Here is a 21,759-nt window from a genome sequence, read left to right as displayed (position 1 = left end):
TATAGTCAGGTTAGACTTCTCATATAAATAAAGCTTACTTATGAGATGCATATAAATCTAATACAGTTTATCCGAAAAACCTAATATATAGAAAACTAAATTTAAGACATACAATCACAATCTGTAGCATAATTAAACTCTTATATCAACATACATATATGAATCCCGCTTAACAAGCACACTCGTCATCACTCGATCAAACCTTAAAATAACAGTCTTTAAATTTACCAGTATGTCAAACAAGCGAGCGAACAAGCTGTGTTTAAACATATGAAATCCACATCAGTCAGATCTTCATTGCAGACATATATACGTCGTAGCATATTGTTTATAAAGCATATATATAATCTCACTCACAGCTATTCTTGCTGCAATCAACTTTGCATACTAATTTTTATATATTATATTTGCTTCCCAACTACTTCAATTTCAACAAAGACACAAAAAGGATCTTGCAATATCATCACTAGAAAAAGTATTCTCTGATACAAGTAAAAAATCAGGCATATAAACAGCTTAATCTAGTTGCAAGTCTGGAAATCAATGTGACTTTATGAAAAGCCAACAAAATCACTGTGACTTTCAAAAGAAATTAAAATCAGTCATAGTTTACATAAATCAAACAATCAAATCAGACTCATCAAAAATTAATATAAATATAAAAAACTAAAGACATACTATAACAAAAATGTTGCATAAAATCATTATATCAACAAAATCAATCTCACATAACAAGCATCACTCGAACAAACCCCCTAAAATAACAATCTTTAAATTTAACAGTATGTCATCAATTAAATGAGCAAACATACTGTGTATAAACATATGAAATCCACATCAGTTTGATCTTCATTGTTGACATATATATAGGTAGCATATTATTTATCTTGTAGCCTTTCTTGGTGCTACCGTTGTTCGATTCCAAACCTTTTTTGTATATTATATGCTTATCAATAAGATTAGTTTCAGTAAACCACAAAAATAGAATCTTGCATAATCATAATTAGCAAAATTATTCTCCGAGTGTCCACATTCGTATTAACATCTTAATCTATTTGCAATTCATCGACGTCACTGTAATTTTATGAAATCCAACAAATTCACTTTGATTTAAAAAAAAAAAACGAAATCAATCATTATTTTCTATAGATCAAATATAGTGCATACTGATTTTGACTTAAGTCAAACAATCAATTATCAGATCAATTAAAAAATAATAATGATTAGCACCAAAACCCTAATTGATCAAAAACTGAATCAAACATGAACCGATTGATGCACAAACTTCAGATCGTTTAGATATATTACCTGTAAGAAACATCAGCTTGAGACATCTTTTGATGATTGAGTAAAGAATGTGCACCTCTCTCTTTCATGTGATATGGGTTTGATCTGATATTTGAAGTAGGGTTTGTAACGTTTGTTGCCAAGTGGAAAGTGACGACTGCTTTTTACTTCTTTCGGATGATTTCCTGCTGAATTTTGCTAAAAAGGTTAAATGATTTTTTGTTTACGTAATGATTAATGATGTGTGTGTGAGAAGCATTTCTTCATATATTTCGGAAATGAAATAAGTTGGCAAAGATAACCCTTTGAGGTTTATAAGTATATTTCATTGTAAAACATATTTAGGTATTTAGTTTGTACCTTAAGCTTTATACTATGTTAATTAAGTTCGGTTGATGTATATGTCGTCATGTGATATTTTGTTCACGAAGTAGTTTATATAAAAAGCGAGGTTGGGAGAGATGGATAATTTGTTACTAAAACCAATAATATAGATCGAGATATAAAGTGTCGGGTTTTAATATGTGTTGTAAGAAAAGATGAGTACGTAATGATTATTCGTTTGTCGGAACCAGAAGTAAAAATTTCGTAAGTTGGGATCACATAATTAAAGCTTCATTTGAGGAATGGGCTGCACAAGGTCATTTTTCAACAACAATAGCTAAAGCCCCTTAAGCTATTGTAATCCATACCTACATGTTCATGCTCATCAGCTCATGATTTTGTCATTTGAGTTATTTGGAGTAGATTTCTAGAAAAGTATTTAGTGTGTGTGTTTGGGTGAAAACTCCATGATCTTCCATTGGCATGTATTTCTAGGATTTGAGAGGCGACATCAACTACGCGGGTTTATCATAAAAAATTTGTAATATATTGTTGGGTTCCTTAATTTGGACAACCATCTGAGACACTCGCTTGACGAGCTTGATTTACCTCTCATTTGATATGGCTTGAAATGAATTGGCATGAGTTGGTTAGGGTTAACGCGGTCCAATCTTACGAAAATAAGTGTCGGTACACTTACATATATTATATTAATCATAAATTACTGATTACACAAAATGAAAAAATACAAATCATGATTCAAAAGTTTAAAAGTTTTTTCACATTAATATTTTTCCTAATGCTTTGAACTAGTTACTAATGATATTAGTTGTGATTAATTGTTATTATTATTTTGAAAGTTAAAATATTTTCTTTCTAGTTTAAGAGTTATTTTAAAATATGAACATAACTTTTAACTTTTTTCTTTCTAAAGTTAAAACATCTTAAATATTATTCTTATTTTCATTCCTTAATTTGTTCCCAATTCCTAATATGATAACTTTTTTCTTAAGAATTTTATTCCATAGGTAAAACTTACAAAATGTTTTGATAAGTTCCTTAGAAATTAACCACTTTCAGTTACGAACATATTTTGTTACATTAGTTTGTGATACGAATTTCATTTATCTAGCTAATACTAAGTCACTTCGTTTAGTTTTTTTGGATATTACTCGGTTACCCATATGTATGAAGCTAGTTTCTGTAAAAGTTTCAAAATTTTAGCATAAAAGGATTACGGCTTAAATTTATAAAAAATAGATAAGTACATTTTGATTTTAATAATCTAATTTATGGCCCATTGATTAACAATAATTCATACGAACAATTTTAACCATGCGAGAATCCTAACTTTCACTTACCAATTACTTATTTTTATCGGCGAACACAAACATCTCATAAAAAATACTCCTAACCTCCATCTAGCTCATTATGTGTAAGTCGAGCCACATCACTTTTGTGGGGATAAACATATGATGATGCTAGTAGGCCAAGAGGTGGCAAATATATATTACTTCAAACTAAAAGGTTGTGGATTCTAGTTTCTCTTGGGACATTTTAACCATATTTTTATGCACAGTTTTTTACACAACCCAAACATTTTAACCTTATTTTTATACACAAAGTATATTACCCAACTCAAATCATAATCAAGTAAGCTCATTTAAAAATTAAATTATCTAACCCAACAAAATACTTTTACTTAAGGTCCAAGAATTTTTCGGTTTCATCCAAATTTTTTTAACAATTCTCGGAGACGGCCCTGATAGGCATTGAAAGCAAACGAATACAAATAAATGGCAAGTGAGATAACAATCTTTAAAAGTTAATCTCGTTTAGCAATTCCCAGCAATCAAGAAATGAAACACAAATTGAAATCTTGGTTTTACATATCATTTTTGTTCCGTAATATATTAGTTTCTAAGGGGGTGTTTGTTTTTTCTTCAAACATCTTCAAGGGAGCTAATGTCTGCACGCACGCAGACATTACCCTTGAAGACTGTTTGTTTTTTTTCTTAAAACAGATCTTAAGTTATCTTCTTTCATCTTAAAAGAAAAGCAAAGAAATCTTGCTTAAAACATCTTCGCAAAAAAATCATACTCTTATCCCTTTGAAGCCACCCTCTCATCCACTCCTCCCACCACCGTCCGCCACCACCACCCACCGTACGCCACCACCACCATCCCCCACTGCCACCGTCCACCACCATCCACCGCCACTACCCACCGTCCGCCGCCACTACCAGCATCCACCACCACTACCCATCGTCCGCCACCACCACCACCACCACCATCCATCACAGCCACCACCAATCACCACCGTCCACCACCCACCACAACCGTTCATCACCACCACCACCCACTGTCGGACGCCATCACCGTCAACTACCACCGTCCACCACCCACCAAAACCGTCCATTACCACCACCCACTGTCCACCACCACCATCCATCGCCACTACCCATCGTCCGCCGCCACAATTTTATTATTATATTTTCTATGTAACTTGAATAAATGACTTCTATCTTGTGAAATAAGTTTGACAGTTATGCAGACAGTATCAGCTTATAAAAACAAACAGTCTTATATTTTCAGCTTGCAGATCTTCAGACCACATCTTCAGTTGCAGACATGAAAACAGATGAAATCAGCTTGCAGACAGTTTATGTCTGCAAAAACAAACAGCACCTAAGTCGATAATTGCTCTTACTTTAATCAGCTTAAACACATAAACAGAGAATAAAGAGTCAAGACAGAAAGAGAATCAAGACAATCTATATGTGATAAGACAATTAACAATGTAATCAAACACATCTTTTAACTTAAAACAAAAATAGTCAACAATTTATATAAACAATTAAATAATAATACAACCGTGTCATATAAACCATACGTTTTGTGTTTCCAGTCAAACTTGGATTGTAACATCCGGTTCCTAGTATCATCAATATTGTCTGTTTTGCTTACGAATAGCTTACGAATTTGTTTTTGATTGCTCATGTGGAGACTTCCTAGGACGTCACTCATTATGCTACTACTCTTATAACCTGAGCATGCTTAACTGTGAAGCCCTCCTCTCGACCTCTCGTCCATTAGCATAAAGTCCAAAACGCGTTGGTGATCTAAGAGGCGAAATTTTTACTTATGAACCAATAATCTCTTGTGTCCACGACCGATGTGAGATTCGTCTAGGGTGTCACACGGATAATTTTTAGAAATATGTAATTTTACTTTTAAAATAAAATATTATGTGGTTACTCGAAATCCATATTCGAATAATATAGAAAGAATTATACGAAGAACGGAAATTTTTTTCTCTAGTTATTCCTTATATTTAATCAGGCCAAATGATTCATTTACACACAATAAAGTTTTAGTTGGTGGTTAACAATTGACTCTTATAAATGTTGGTTGTTAATATTATAGCAGATACTATAGGAATACCTCAATTACTATAGTTGCTACCGACCTTCAATAATCTTTCTTGCTACCGATCATTAGTAAACTCAATTTCTACCGAACTTCGCACATTGAGTTTTTACCAAATTTCGATAACTTAGTCGCTACCAAATTTCCATAAATTAGTTACGATGGTTTATCAAGAAGACGCAAGAAAAGCATTTCGAATTATTGATTAATCGCCAGAGATGGCTTAGAACCAATCGTTCATTATCTAATGGATTTTTCCGTTCTAATACTCTATCCGAGGGTTATCATTATTTATCAAATTTGTTCCTATCTAACGGAACACTATTGAATCAAATGACAAAGGCATTGTTGAGAAAAAGATGGTTTTTCCCGGTTACTGATCGGTAGTATCTTTTTATTGATTTTTAGTCATTTTTGAAGATCATTTTCCATGCAACTTTTCGTCATCCATTGTCAATTTGAGAATCGTTTCTTAGAGTTACGCAGCCAATTTGAAGAAGATTGGTCAAGAATATACTTGAGATTAGCAAATGCGTTATTAAGCGTCATTTTCGGTTTGATTTACATTGTATTCATCAATAACTCGCATGTTTTATTGTAATCATGGTGTTCATACCCACTATGGGCTAAATCATGTTTATCACTTAGGTTTAGATAAATCTTAATTATTTAAAGATTCAAGTGCTAATATAAGTGATGTTTTTGTTGGATTAACTGATTATAGCATGTTGGAAAACCTTGGATCATTAGCTCATTCTTATAATGTTTTTTGATTCACGTTTCTGACAATATAACTAGTAATGGTGATTGATAAAACTAGGTTTTTTTAGCTGACTAATTGAACACACATCGACAAATATGTTATAATAAAATCGGTGTTTGGTGGTTTCTAGATTAATATATTATTGTCTAGTATTTGCAAGAGTACTAGATTAACATATTATTCACACATCTTGATTATTATGCTAGATATTGATAGATATTTAGTATTTGGAGCTTGCTAGCATGTCCACATACTGATATTTGGTTCTTATTACAGCTATATTGCCTCCTCAGTAGGTATACTTGTCTATTTGTTTGTAGTTTAGTCTATTGGGGAAATCATTTGTAACCCTATTTGTATAAAAGAACTTTATTACATGACTACAAATAGGGGATGGGTGGCCTTTTGGTGTGTGGTGGCTAGTGTTTAAGAACGAAAATGATTAATATGTAGTTGTATGAGTCTTTATGCCAAAACTTGCACATTAACATGAAACATGGTTAACTTCGTAAAGTCAAAAGGATGGAGAAGGAAACTTAAAATATTTAAGATTCTAAGGGCGAAGGTGATTTACATAATCGTGAACTTGAAAGCTAGTATGTGTTTAAAGTGTGAGAAGTAATTAGCAATGTTTGTGAATGTAAATGTGTGTATGATTAATGCTACTTTGCATAAAGAATGGTGCTTGTTGTGTGAAATATATAGAAGTCTATGAGACAGATTGAAATAGTTGTATATGATCAAGTTTTTTCGTTGTTGAATCACAAAGTTGTGTATAGTCAATTAGCCTTCAACGTGTTTGCTTATGGAGTAATTACATTGGTGTGGTAGTATAAACATGCAACGTTTGTGAAAGTAAGTTATAATTGAAAGGGATAGATATTACTGTAACGAGTTGACGCTTGAAGATGAGATATACTTGAAAAGTGTTGTAACCGACCTAGCCTATGCTTACACCAAGCTTAGGTTGCATACGCAAAGCTTCTCTATCTTACGTAGGACATAAGGCTAGTCACGAGGCCAAACTTAAATAAAAAGACCCGTAAGCCTTAATGAATAACGAAATATACAAGATAATTTTTATAAACGTCGTTTAATGTTATAACAATAAACAAAGAAAATATATAATATTAATTTAATACCCCAATTTTTGAAACCCTAAAATTAGATACTTTTAGAATTAATATAGTTATTTTAATATAAACTTATTTTGTTAAACTTGTTTAAAGGATTTGGTATGTTGTTTAAATAAAGTTATTAGCAAAACTAAAAGGGGGATGTGTAAATAATAAGTTTAATTATGAATAAAGTGTAGGGGCTATTTCTGCCATTCATTGAAACTTAAGTCATCTTCTCCGGTTCTTCTCATTAATGTCACTTGATTTCCGGCGAAGATTTTCCGGTGAGTGTATTTTCCGGCATGTTTAAAACACCAAAATTAATGATCAAATCAATCGGTTGACGTTGTCGACTGACTCGTGATTCTTTACTGAAAAATATATAAACATATATAAAAGTTTTGTCTCCCCTAAAATTACGTGCCCGCCCAAGGCCGCCCCTGAGGCTAGTTATGAATTATCTTAGCAGCATATGTGTATGCCACGCAGCGTACTTGTATGTCAGTGTCAAATTTTCGTTTTTTTTTTTGGTTGTATATGGTTAAGTATCTTATACAATAATGTGTAATTTCACTTGGCTTACTAATAAGATTTTTAACTTAAATTCTCATGTAAAACCAAGAAAAAGAGGTCCCAAGAATGGTTACATCAAGCTAATTTTTGTTGAAACCGGCCTGTTACTATGTATAAATTTGTGTGGGTTAAAAAAGTGTCATATATAAAAATATGGGTGTCACACATACGAATTAGGGTTGTTTGATTCATTCAGATCAGAATGAGTTAGGTCTAAAAGGGCATCTGTCCCATTCAGCAACAACAAGTCTGAATGATTGAGACATAATTTTAATCATTCAGATGTTTTTATGTTTGAAACCAAACAGTCTGAATGAATCAGATGTTTACATCTGAATGGTTTCATTCAGATATAAACAAACAACCACTTAGTCATATTCGCTAACCAAGTTTTTGCTCCCAAACCACAATAATATTGTCCTAAATGTTTAGTTTTGGAAACCCTTATTTTTCCTAATGTCAAAACACCCCAAGTCTATAAGGTGAGAGGTAAATCGATAGAACCGCTACACTTGTTGAACCGAGAATCTCCAATGCACAAGAGTATTTTTGTTTGTTTTTTTTTTCTTTTTGTAAGTCAATCAACAAGGATTACACAAGAACGTCTAGACTCTACACACTTCATATGACGTTCTTGATTACTTTTTGTTGTATATAACATGGCCAACTTATGAACACAAAAGACTCATCCACACTCATATATTTAATTAAACATTATCTACGTTGTAGAAAATACGTTGCTATATTATCATGGTTTACTTATACCGATAATGATACTAATTTGGTGTGTTCTTTTATGCAATTTAATTGCTTGCTGCATTGTTAATGTGTAACTAACATGATCCCAACACTTTGGTTGTCCGTGTTTTATATGTGTTAAACTTATTTCATGGTCATGATTTCGAGTTTTATATGCAGGTTGGTTATCATTACGATAGATTTTAAACATTAGATTTGGTCTCGATACCATGACAAGTTAATTAAATGCCAAAACTCTTCATAGGACCGTCTCGAGTGTAGAAACCATGTTACTCATGACCTGTTCTTTCACATTTGACATTTCATATCAACATATGATATGGAGTATATATAATTTTGAAAAATTACATATAAAAATTTTCAATTCCATTAATCTCGATTAATAAATGTTGACTTAAATAACACATAATAAATTAAAAGTAATCATAACAAATCAATGAGAAACCAAGGTAAGATTGTCATTCTAGAAAAAATAAAGAAATTTAACAAAAAAGTAAATAAAAATAAAAAAAATGTCTGACTTTTTACTTTTTACTGAAGTTGGGCCAATTTTTTACTGATTCAACCGAGTTTGACCAAATTTGACCAACTACCAATTAATGCCACCGATTAACAAACAAATTAACCAGAAAGTCACTAACTACCCACTAGTCACCGATTAATAACAACTTTTTGCAACACAACACAAATAATATACCTACTAGTTGTTTAAAAGTTTTAACTTAAAACCAATACAATCACTCATTAAGCCTAAACACATACGGCCCATCAACAACAATACCCAAAGCCCAAAAGAAAACCCATTAACACCCATTCAGACCCTAGGGTTTATATTATATCAACACATTCGTTCTTCACTACCTCCGTAACCTCATACTCAGCCACCGCAGCTTATTGACATTACAATGGTAATAATGCTTTCAACATTCTTTCTTTCTGTGTTTATATCGTCAAATCTGTTGTTTGATTTCAGGGTGTATGCTTTATTTGTTTAATTGGGTTATTATTATTGCTTTGAAATGTTTGAATGCTTGAATTGAAATTAGATTAGATATTTGCAGGCTGTTAGGGTTTTTAGAAACTAGGTTGAGATTATTTTGGGTTTTGTGTGTTTTGTTATGAATCGATATTGTATGATATGTTTTTGTAATTATTAATTGCTCATTTTAGGTAGAAGTGATTTGTTATATCTGTGTATGAATTAAACTGGCTTTCTGTAAATTTATGTGTTTTTTTCTTTAAATTTTTAAGTCGTTTTATTATGTTTGCTGAAGCTGAAATAATGATATTCAACATAGTAGTTTTTAAACATATTTTTTTGCTGCTAATTACTACTTTTATTAAATTTCTGTACGTTATTTGTGCTATATGTTTTGTTTTGAGCTTCAAGTTATCAAATTTATTACATTTGTGTATGAACTAAACTGAATTTCTGATGTGTTTTTAATCATTTTATTAAGCTTTTAGATAATAAAATAATAATATTCAACAAAATTAAAGCTTTAAACAAAAGCATTTGTATCTAATCACTATTTAATTAAATCAGTTTTGTGAAATTTATGTGCTTTTATATTTTTGCAGCTCTTTACATTTGTTACACTATGTTTATCATTGTATAAAACTTTGATGTCTAGTAATTTGCTTCTAACTTTTGTTTTCATTTTTAAAGGCTTTTGTCAAAGCCCAGAAGTCAAGATCTTACTTCAAGAGGTTTCAAGTCAAGTTCAAGAGGAGGAGAGGTAAAAATTTGTAAAGTACACCTCATTATTTTTACATTATATTTGTTATATCTTTTTAATTTTGGTTTGTTTCATTGTTTCAGAGGGTAAGACTGACTATCGTGCTAGAGTCCGATTGATTAACCAAGACAAAAACAAGTACAACACCCCAAAGTATCGATATGTTGTTCGTATTGTAAGTCCTAAGTTCTATTATTATTATTTTCTTTTTTATGTTATTATATGTTCATGGTTTGACCTTCAATGATTATTTTAGTCCAACAAGGATATAACCGCACAAGTCATCTCTGCAACCATTGCTGGTGACATTGTTCTTGCATCAGCGTATGCTCATGAACTCCCTAGTTATGGTCTCAAAGTTGGGCTCACAAACTATGCTGCGGGTTGGTTTTTAATTTATTTTTTTTCTAATAGTGTCACTTTATATATCACATGTTAAAATTTAAAGCTTACTTTACTTTTTTTTTGTACTACCAGCTTATTGCACCGGGCTTCTTTTGGCTCGCCGAGTCTTGAAGAAGCTTGAAATGGATGAGGAGTATCAAGGCAATGTTGAGGTAATTTATAAGTTTTAAACATTAAATTAATCTTTGTATTGGTTTCATTTATATGTGTAATAAATTGTTTATCAAATTATTATGTTTTTGCAGGCAACTGGTGAAGATTATTCGGTTGAACCTGCTGAAAGCCGGAGGCCATTCCGTGCTCTACTTGATGTTGGTCTTGTCCGAACAACTACCGGAAACCGAGTTTTTGGTGCTCTTAAGGTAATGAATTAGTTTTATATCACTATTAACGTTTATCGTCTATTATGCCAACTGGATTTATTTTTGTTATATATTATGTTAAATAATTGATTTTGTGTCAAATAATATCAGGGTGCTTTGGATGGTGGACTTGATATCCCACACAGTGAAAAGAGATTTGCTGGTTTTAACAAAGACGGAAAGAGCCTTGATGTTGATGTTCACCGAAAGTACATTTATGGTGGGCACGTTGCTACTTACATGAACGTGAGTTATAAACATTTTTTACTATTAATGTTTAGTAATTTGTTATTATTTGATTCTTTTTTCTAGTTAAGTAATGTTGTTTCATTTGTTTTACAGACTCTACAGGAAGACGAGCCTGAGAAATACCAAACTCATTTCTCGCAATACCTTAAGGAGGGTGTTGAACCTGACAACCTTGAAGAGCTTTACAAGAAGGTTCATGCTGCTATTCGGGCTGACCCGACCCCCAAGAAGTCTGGGAAACCACAGCCTAAAGAACACAAGCGGTATCGCTATTGGCATATTGCAACTATACTTTTGCATTTTTTTTGTAAATTTTTTCAATGGTTTTGTTTTATGTTGTTTCAGGTACAACTTGAAGAAGTTGACTTATGATGAGAGGAAGCAAAAGCTTATTGAGAGGTTAAATGCTTTGAATGCTGCTGCTGGAGCAAATGATGATGATGATTCGGATGAGGATGACGAGTGAAGATAAAACTTGGTTGGTTTTTTTGATATGGTGTTTAGGTTTTTGTTGGACTAAAGTTTGTTTTGTTTTGTTTTGTTTTGTTTAGAATCATGAGGAATGTTTTTAATTATACTGTTATGTTGAACTTGTTTGATTATTGGTTAAAACCAATGGTTTTGTGGCCATGCTATTTTATTTGCTGTTTTAGTCTTTCTCAGTTAATATTGTTTTTAAGTAACTAAAAGGAGCAGTGTTAGTGAAAAAAGTGGGTTAGTGAGGTTGTCTAAGCCGATCTGATGTGAGTGGTGAGTGAGACATCCGGCTGCGTAAGCTGATCAATCAAGATAGAGGGTGAGTTGCGCATTATGTGTGTGAAGTGGAGGTGGCAAATGGGTTGGGTTGGGTTGAAATGAGTCATGGTTTAAAACGAGTTTGGGTTAGAACAGGTCATTTAAAAAAAATGTTGTTTTGGTTTGGGTCAAAATAGGTTAGAGTTGGACCGAGTTTTGAGTTTTTTTTAACGAAAATAATGGTGGAAACATTTCAGATTTTTTTTATTTATATTTTAAGTTATGTTTTTTTTATTATATTTTTTTAATTTTTTAAGAGGTTTTCTATTAAAATCAAAACCATCAAAAAAACTTTCAAAAATAATAATAAAAAATTATAACTCAAAAATATAAATCATAAACAAAAAAAATATTAAAATGTTTCCTACGTTGTCCCCGTTCCATAAAAAAAACCGAGAATCGAACCGAAACTGAAACAAGCTACGAATATGAAACAAACAGCCAAAACTGGACCACAACAATCGAAATCGAAAAAATCAATCAAAACGAAACTAAAAGAATTCAAACCGAACAAAAACGAAACTGAAAAAACGGACAAAAACGAGTCCAGAATTGACAAAAACAAACAAAAGAAACCAAAACCCAACTCGTCACGGGTGAAAATTCGTGTTGGCTTGAAACTTGAACTGAACCCATTCCAAACTGAAACCCGTTCCGATCTGAAACCTGTCACATTTTCTTAGGACACTAACCCACATCGACCAATTTCTTTGAATTTGTCGACCCATTTTGACCCAAAAATATAAGGACGAAATTACAAATTACTTATTTTGACTCATTTACTTAAACCCTTTACCCAAACCAACTCATTTAATTTTTAAAACTACTTAATTTGACCCATTTGAAAGGGTATGGGTTAAGATTGTCACCCCTAATGTGAAGGTATCACCCAAACTAGTACAATTAATGTCAGAATGGTGTTTGCATAAACATGTTTTTAAATAGAGTTAAGTGTTATTTTAGTACCTGTTGTTTGATCAAATACGCAACTTTAGTACTTTTTTTGATTTTTTCGCAACTGGATACTCCATGTTTCAAAAACTGGCAATTTTAGTACTTTTTCGTAACCCCGTTTAATTTGTCCGTTAAATCAAGGACATAATGGTAACTTTAGTTATTTTATTTATTTTCTTTTTTCTTTTAAGCTTCTTCCCTTCCCCTTTAATATCCTTCAAACCCTAATATCATTATTTCTCAGCCGCTTAAGTTTCTTCGATCTCGGTGGTGAAACGGGTAATTTGCGAGATTCCAGGTCAGAATCGAAACTATACGGGTCGGAATCGAATGAATCGAAAGTGTATGGGTTTTTAATTGAGTTTGATTCTTGGGATGTTAAGGCGAAATTGAAAGTGGGTCCGATGTCTAAATCCAAATCTTGTGGGCTTTCTTGAGATAAAGACTCCTTACTGCTCCGGCTGGTGTTATTATTATTAATATTTTTTTCTTAAAGGCGAAGCTTGTGAGAGATGATGGAATCACAATGTGAGAAGAATCTTGAACTGTATAAGCGTTGGAGGATGAAATGAAATATTGAAGGCTAAAAATGCGATGTTTTGGAGGTTGTTCGAAGGTTTTATATTTTCTAAAATTATTTGAATGATATTAAAGGGGAAGGGGAGACGCTTAAAAGAAAAAAGAAAATAAATAAAATTACTGAAGTTACTATTATGCTCTTGATTTAACGGACAAATTAAACGGGGTTACGAAAAAGTACTAAAATGACAAGTTTTTGAAACATGGAGTAGCCAGTTGCGAAAAATTCAAAAAAAGGTACTAAAGTTGCGTAGTTGAACGAACCAAAGATACTAAAATAGCACTTAACTTTTTTAAATATCTATTTAACCTACTCTTATTATACACCAATATGCATGACGAGACTCAAACTCTCGACCTCTTTGACACTGGACCTTACATGTTTGGATACCGCCATGTTAAATTTCCTTGATTGAAGTCTTAGTTTTTCTTTCATTTTTAGATTATATCTTTTTCATATGTAAGTTTTTTTTAATTCTGTTTCTTATAAATATCTTACTGTCTAGAATGTGACATTATTGTGACCAGGTCACTAATAGATTCTTCATTGTGTTATCAATTTACGAATTCAATAAATCCGATCATACCCTTTGGTTTGCAATATGTTAATGATCTACGTTTTCTATGAATCAATTGTTTGACAGTATCTTCATTTTATTAGTGATTTCGTTATGAATCCAAATCATGAAGTGGGTTACAACTTAGAGCTTTTACAATGGGTTCTTCATATTATATGAGTGTATTCAAGTGTGGTTGGAGTGGTAGTAGGTGGATGCTAGAGAAATTGAGTGCTTTTTATTGTAATTTTATGCTCTTGTTTTATCTTACTATATTAATAAACAAAAATAATGATGCTTAATTATCCTAACCACATTCAATCCTAGCATAAAATTCTCTTCTAATCTTTTAATTTATCTTCTTCTTAATCTATGTTATCCATGGGTCACAGGTGAAAATGATTTAACTCATGAGTTACAACATTTTCAACATATTTCAACATATTATGCACACATTAATGGCAATTTACAACAATTTAATATCTAAAATATGATTATGCCCCATGTGTATCTTATATTACTTTTCGTTAAAGAATTCATCATTTTTTTTAACAAAAAGACTTGTTAATTTAGTTTGATATCAGAGCCAGGGGCCGGACCGGTGATGCCAGACTGCCAGGTCCCGCGAGGACGCTGGACTTCCAAGTGGGGTGGATTGTGACATCCCATATCAGTTGAGGATGAGAACTAAACCTTCTTCATAAGAAGGTGGCCGGATACATTTCCCATCATAACGCGTTTTGAGCGCTTAACAGTAGTGGATCGTAGGAGAATTCCACAGTTAAGCGTGCTCAGGTGAGAGTAGTATGAGGATGAGTGACCACCTGGGCAACCAAAAGCAAATCCGTGAGGTGATGGTGGTACGTCCCGACCAAAGCGGACAATATTATGATGCGGTGGTAGTTGGGCTGTAAGTTTCTAATTAATGTGATTATTTAATTTTGAATCTTTAATTTAATTTCTAAACATAATCCTTTTAAAAAAACTTTTAAACATAAAACTATGATCGATTCATGTTTTTTTTTCTGCTAAAAAATTATAAATTTGAGATATTGTTTTCGGAAACGTGAATTCCGTTTTTTAATTTCATAAATACTTATGACAATCACTTTCATAAATACTTATGTAAAAACACATATCGGTTCAGTTCGGTTTTCTAAAATATGGAAAACCGAACTGAAAATTCATTTTTTTTTCAAAAAAAAAAAGCGTCGGTTAATGCTTCGGTTTGTTTTTTTCAGTTAGTTCGGTTTCGGTATAGTTAATTCGGTCTTTGCTCACACATATCACCAAGTCATGTTTGGTCGCTATAGTTGTGACTGTTTTGCTACCGCATCAACTGTATTGATTTTGGTCAGTAAATTAACGACATTGTCATTTTAGTCGCAAAACTGTCGTAAAATTTGCAATCGTTTTTTTAGGTTGCAAATTTTAGTATCACTTGCTCAATTTTTTAGTTGTGGGTAAAGTTATCCTACACAGTTTCTTAAACTTAGAGAGGATACAAATAAAAAATGGATCACAAAATATAACACAATGCCGAGCATAATATAATACAATGCTGATTAATATAACACGATATCGAGGAAAAACGACACACCGGCGAAAATAAACAAAAAAACACAATGTTCTGAACAAAAATTCTAAAATCTACAAGCTGGAAACCGATTAAATCAAAAACTTAAAATTCAGTATCGTAGCGTTTGAGAAGACGGTTCCAATGCCTCTAGTTTGAGTTTAGTCGGTGTCTTTGATATCCTACCTACAACTTCCTAGTTTTAGAACTATTCATTATAACCCAATTATCGATCCCCTAAAACACCTATGGATAGGACATTTTTTTTATTCCTCATATCTAGGAATCATCGATCTGTATAAAAAAATATAAAAGATAAGAGTATAGTAACTATATTACAAAATAATATTAAAATTTAAATAGAAATAAGCGTGTTGAGAGATTGGATATATAAGAGTAGTTTTGAAAGGTTTTAATTAATTTGAATTTAAAGTACTTAGGGTGGTGGTGGTAGTTCTCGTTCGGGTGGAGGATTTAGTGGTGGTGGTAGTTCTCGTTCGGGTGGTGGTGGTTTTCGTTCGGGTGGAGGAGTTCGTGGTGGTGGTAGCGTTCGTGGAGGTGAAGACGACGACAATGGTGGTGGTTTTCGTTCGGGTGGAGGTGGAGGAGGCGGCACTGGTGGCGGCGGTTGGTATTTCCCGTGGTTTGCAAGCGGTGATGGTCAGCGGAACGACGGCGGTGTACACACGGCCTCTCTTCATTGTACCGTTTTGGGCTTGATCCTTGTTCTTGGCTTGGCTTAGGAGATATCATATATCCCTATGCATGCATGCATATTGTTGTTTTCAGAAACTTATGTTTGTTTGTTGGCTTTGTATGTACGCTTCTTGAATTTCTTGTTTATTAGGTTTACATATGCAAATATTTTAAAATATTATATGTTATATACTACTTATAATCTTACACAGTATTATTCTTATAAAGTTGAATGTGTATTAGTGTATGTTTTTATTGATGTTTAACATAATCGATTTTTAAGTATTGAATAACAAGAACCATTTCATGATACAACATAAATTGACATTTATTATCTGTCTCTCAGTACATGTTTGCATGTTATTATCTTCCACCACTACGTAAAGGGCTAGCTATCGAGCCATTATAGTTCTCTACTTAAAATCGGTTATGGTTATATATTAAATACGTTTTTATGTATATTATACTCGTACCTAGGGTTTTATCACGTGAGGCATAGAGCTTGGTGTGCTGGTTAACCCCCCGGTCTCATTATTTTGTTAAAGTTTAGTAAGAATTAGTTAAACTATGGTAGTATAGTTAGTGTCTTAAATGTAGTTAGTTGAAAGTTTGTGTAATTATTGTAATTAGTAAACAAAGAACCAATGCCTTGTGTACGTGTTTGTTTCGTCGGCCACCAAATTAAATTCGTTATCACATAAAAAAAATGTATTTTTATAAATTGTGTTTGCATCCATTGTGCTAATCGATCCAATTTTGACATCAAATTGGTGTCGGAGCGAGTGATAGAAGAACAAGGATTAGTCTTCCTCTTCGACTTTTGACAATCCCCCATTCACATAAAGTTGGGGAATTTCGTAGTAAGCGCATGGATAATTTGAGAGTTGTGTAAACTCTACAAGCAGGGTCGTCTCAATGTTTTTAGAGGCCTAAAGCGAATTAAAATGTTGAGGCTTTTTTCAAAAACTATTTGGTATAAACCCTCCTCATTTATTCAAGTTTATAGTTGGCAAAGTTAAAAAATTTATTTATTTATTTTTTTATGTGTAAATTTATTTAAATGAAATTTACTCATCTAGCTTTATTTGAAATAAAGTGTTTAATTAAACATTCATAATCAATCAAGGTATTGCATATATATAAACAACTCTTAAATAATCTGAAAATATTGAAGAATAAAATTAACATGTTAAAATATGCATTCTTATAACTGTATTCATTTTTATTTAACATTTTAGTCAATAAATATTGATATTCACTTTTGGTTTTCATGAACTTGTTTTATATAAAATTAATCATTTTATAATTATAGAGTTGATTAAAACTAATGAAAATATTGCAGTCACTGTGCGAATATTATATAATGATCATCAAGTTTTTTTAACATGCATAAAACTAAAACTATAATAATGATCATCAAGTTTTTTTAACATGCATAAAACTAAAACTATAATAGTAAAGGTATGTACAATAACATGTTTAATTTTTAAGGATGATATATGGATCCATGACATGAGCCTTTCCTATTAATTTGTGGTCCATCAGTAAGTATTATTATAAATACGAAAGACCCATTTCAAAAACTCAGATCCACAACCCATATTGTGATGGAGGCCCTAAAAATTGTAAGCTTAAAGCAAATGTCTAATTTGACTGGCCCACGGGTTGGCCCTGTCTATAAGATAACACTAGATATGGCACACTCAATGTCTTTACTCACTAATATTTAACAAGACGACACAGTTGTGACATGCTAAACTCAGGCACATTGGATTTGAGTATATATAGTTGCTTGTTATGAAAAATATGGTCAAATGTGTGCCACAATTATGCGATGTTTGTCAAGATGAATAACAAAACAAACACTCGTTTCGAGATTAAATGCAATTGCAAGTAAAGCGATTGCTTGGACTGGTCTTCGTGATCTATGTGAACATATCTCACCAACAACAAAAAGAAGTAGAAAATATATCTTGTTTTTTTGTATGCAACATAGGTGGTCAAATATTATAGAATCGAAATCGAAGGATGAAACTTTATGAAATTAAAGGGATAGTAACCGACATTGAGTCAAATATGTAATAATAATAATAATAATAATAATAATAACAATAATAATAACCCAAAACTCAGAAACCTGAAAGAAGAGTTGTTCATCGTTGCGATTAAACGCTCTCCCCATCTCCTTCTAACTGACTGATTTTATTTTGTGTTTTGAGATTATTAATTGTAAGTGTAATTACGTGTTAATTGTATCTATAGTCTATCGTATTATTATTATTATTATTGTTAGCCTATTAGGTATAATTAGGGTTTAATCAGATACGTAGTAATTAAAGCTCGTCTCCCACTCGATTATCCTTTTTATCGTATGCTCTACAACCAATTACAAGCTTATGCTATTTGTTGCATTTTTAAGATGTAGCTTGTTGTTTTTGATTAATGTTTGATAATATGTACTTGTTGTGATTTGTTAATATTGAGGTTTTTTTTTATGCACACCAATTGTTTGATGAAATGCCTAAACCGAAACTCACTTAAACGAATCGACCATATTGTCATGAACTTGCTTTAAACGTGGCAAATCTCAACTAAGGCTTGATTAAATGATGAGTATGCTCTTAACTTTTTATCACTTATCTTTTTTATTATGCTCTGTAGTTCATCGACATTAACAACAAATTATAAGCTGTCATAATATCTTTCTATAATCGGTTGCTTGTTCATACAGAATTTTCAATCTCACATTATAATTTATCTCTATGGAGTTGTTAATGAATTAGAGTCATACTTCTGTCTTATAAGCTGTGATGTATCTTACATTTTTAATTGGTTATGTAACATGTGTTACTTTTATCAATTTACAGGAAAATTTGGCATACAAGTGACGAAATGGTTAACTTGTATCTTTCTGAACCCAACTGGAACTTTGATGGAGGTGATGAATCTGTTGAACAGAGGATATCTCTCTTGAATGACCTAGAATCCAAGATCCGCTCATTGATTAATTCACAAAGTCGATCAGAGGCACGCCTTTGGCTTTGCAAAGATGTTTCAGGGATAAGTTCTCTATCTCGCAGGCAAAAACGTGAGTTGTCTTCAACTTTACTGAAAACCAGCTCACAAAAGAAAGATCTTGCAGCTCAAATTTTGCCGATGATTTTTGAGAAACAGCCAAAGAAAGCAGGATCTATTCTAGCTAAGAAGTGCGACATGCTAGAGGATTTTTTTAGAGGTAAATTGGTTAAATTTCCACATTAATTTGGCTATATATTATAATCTTAGGTGTTTTTAGATCATTGCCAACTATGATTGATATTCAGCATTTCAGCCCGGATCATTGGTTTTATTACTTCTTGTTTGATAGGATATGAATAATGTTCTTACTGACGCTAAATAAGATGCTAGTGAAAAACAAAACTCTATCTGTCTTTGAGAGGCAAATGTCTCTTAAATGGCACTCAGCTCTACCCTTTTTTACAGCTAAAACAAACCTAGTAAACGTTATCACATCATTCCTAATCCTTTTATATTATTACTAGTTTGAATCTTAGAATACTGCCATGGCCTGTTTTGATTAGGTGAAATTTAGTTACATATATCACTGATTAACCCTAGTAGCGTGGCTCTTAACATAATCACCGAGTGTTGGCACATAAATGTGTAGAGTGATACTATTAGAGTATTGGTAAATATTTGTGGTAATCGTTGAGGTGGAAAAAGTCAAAGTTTTAAGTGTAATCATAATTTAGTATTCATTAAAGCCACTTATTGTTATACTTGGATGCAGAAATAAAATCTACATAACAGCACCAGATAATTTGGGCGTACCAACAAAGTTATTTGAGGTGAAAAAAATGTTGTACCAGGTGTTTAAATGAAAATGTCAAATCCTGGTCTAAATTGACTCACAACAATTTTGTACAACGTTTGTAACATTTTCCAAATAACTTGTGTCAAAATGATCACAAAAGACATAATACGCAACGTTAATCTTATTTCATAAATAAAATGATTAAAATGTTTGTGCGTTAAAATTACACTTAGGACGACTTTCAAGCTATTCGACTTATTTTACCCTGTTTGCTTCTAAGCTAGTTTTTTAACCAGTCGACCCATTAGAATGAACACAACCAAAATGACCCGCTTAAAATTAAAAGGGTCGAAATGGACACCTCCAAAAGTCAAGATTTCTACTGCTAACTAGGTGTTAGGACTATGCAAATCTTGTAGCTTTTACTTCTTGTCTAATTAATATTTTTCTATTGGTGATACATAAAGGTTACCAACATGAATTTCATTCTAATACTAAACTAATCTATACCAATTGTTAATCATAATATAGGAAACACAAGACGTATATTGCTTTGGTTCTCAAGTTTTTCTGGCACTAGTGACATGGAACATAGAAAGGGGGCCAAAGCATTATCCCAATTTGCTTTTGTGAATCGTGACATTTGTTGGGAGGAACTTGAATGGAAAGGAAAACACGGGCAATCCCCTGCTATGGTTGCAACAAAACCTCATTATTTTCTTGACCTCGATGTTGAACAAACAGTCGAGAATTTTCTTGTAAACATGCCTGAATTTTGGTCATCTCGTGAGTTTGCTGATACATTAAAAGATGGTGATATCTTGTCTTTAGATATGAAGTTCTTCATAAATATGTTTTTGAGATTAATGTACAAAGAAGATATGGATGAGATTTGGGAAACCGTTAATGAGTTTCTGATGGACGAATCTTTCACATCCTTGTGCTCTCATCTTCTAATTGCACTTAACGAGAGCGAACTCTGTGTTTTTCTGGATTTGCTTAAAAAGTTTCTTGACTTGAATGCCAAACCTAAAGATCCTGGTGACACGTGTCACTATTTGGAGATCATACTTCCCAGACTCAATGGTTTAGATTCTATCGACGGGTTACTTTTGTTGAATACAGTTATCAACCGAGGGCGCCAATTAGTGCAGCTTTTACAAGAAGATGAACACCGGGAAGAAAAGTCTCAAATCAAGGATATTGCGCAAAAGATTTGCACTTTACCAGAAAACCCTAATTGTTTAGTTCCATTAATTAAACAATGTTCGAAGAAATAAGGCATAAATATGATAAAATTATTAGGGTTGCAGTCTTGGGCTCTTCATTATTTTATGTCAGAGGGATATTGGGCATCTGAAGATTGGGAATCTCTATTTAACAATAACGGAATACGTTTTCGCCATGCCGGCAAGCATGAATTGTTGCATGATAAGATGTTAACAGATGAAAGTGACTCAAATTCAAGAAGAAAAAAGAAAAGAAAACATAGAAAGAAAAGAAGAAGGAATTCCGCACGCGATGACAGTTATGATGATGATTTTGTGGATTTTGGTTTTGAATTTAATAAGACGGATTTTCAATCCAAGGGCAGTTGTTGGTTGCTATCTACAGATGGATATTCTACTTCATGGAGCAGTGTAAGTTCATTATTATTAGTGCATAAATAGGCGGGTTGTGTAACGGGTCAAAGTGGGTTAACCCTAACGGTTATCACAAAACAGACATTATTAGAATTATAATAAAAATCTTTGTATAAAAACAAATTTGGGGATTCTGT

General features: G+C 32.4%; 3 protein-coding genes across 4 annotated transcripts in view; 2 read left to right on the top strand and 1 right to left on the bottom strand.

Moving 5' to 3' along the window:
- Positions 1-21,759, bottom strand: part of LOC143535841 (CBS domain-containing protein CBSX3, mitochondrial-like) — a 259,822-nt gene that overhangs the window by 158,427 nt on the left and 79,636 nt on the right. The window lies entirely within an intron of this gene.
- On the top strand, positions 9,074-11,547 carry LOC143535834 (large ribosomal subunit protein uL18-like). The gene is made up of 9 exons (XM_077029974.1): positions 9,074-9,161; positions 9,923-9,992; positions 10,076-10,167; positions 10,249-10,375; positions 10,470-10,549; positions 10,643-10,759; positions 10,871-11,005; positions 11,102-11,271; positions 11,354-11,547. Exons 1-9 carry the CDS (start codon positions 9,159-9,161, stop codon positions 11,472-11,474), a joined length of 915 nt encoding a protein of 304 aa, XP_076886089.1. The 5' UTR covers positions 9,074-9,158; the 3' UTR covers positions 11,475-11,547.
- LOC143535840 (uncharacterized) overlaps positions 18,642-21,759 on the top strand; it is a 209,308-nt gene continuing 206,190 nt past the window's right edge. For both annotated transcript variants that reach the window (XM_077029984.1, XM_077029983.1), the window contains exons 1-2: positions 18,642-19,400; positions 20,511-21,619. In XM_077029984.1, coding sequence (XP_076886099.1) covers positions 19,058-19,400; positions 20,511-21,259 — 1,092 coding nt within the window. In that variant the 5' untranslated portion in view covers positions 18,642-19,057 and the 3' untranslated portion in view covers positions 21,260-21,619. The remainder of the gene's footprint in view (positions 19,401-20,510; positions 21,620-21,759) is intronic.

This window comes from Bidens hawaiensis, unplaced genomic scaffold (genome assembly GCF_021521415.1).
Source record: "Bidens hawaiensis isolate Kalapana, Puna unplaced genomic scaffold, B.hawaiensis_p1.1 tig00010636_1, whole genome shotgun sequence".
Lineage (NCBI taxonomy): Eukaryota > Viridiplantae > Streptophyta > Magnoliopsida > Asterales > Asteraceae > Bidens > Bidens hawaiensis.
The sequence above is the reverse complement of the archived record's forward strand: the minus strand, read 5'-3'. Positions and strand labels throughout refer to the sequence as shown.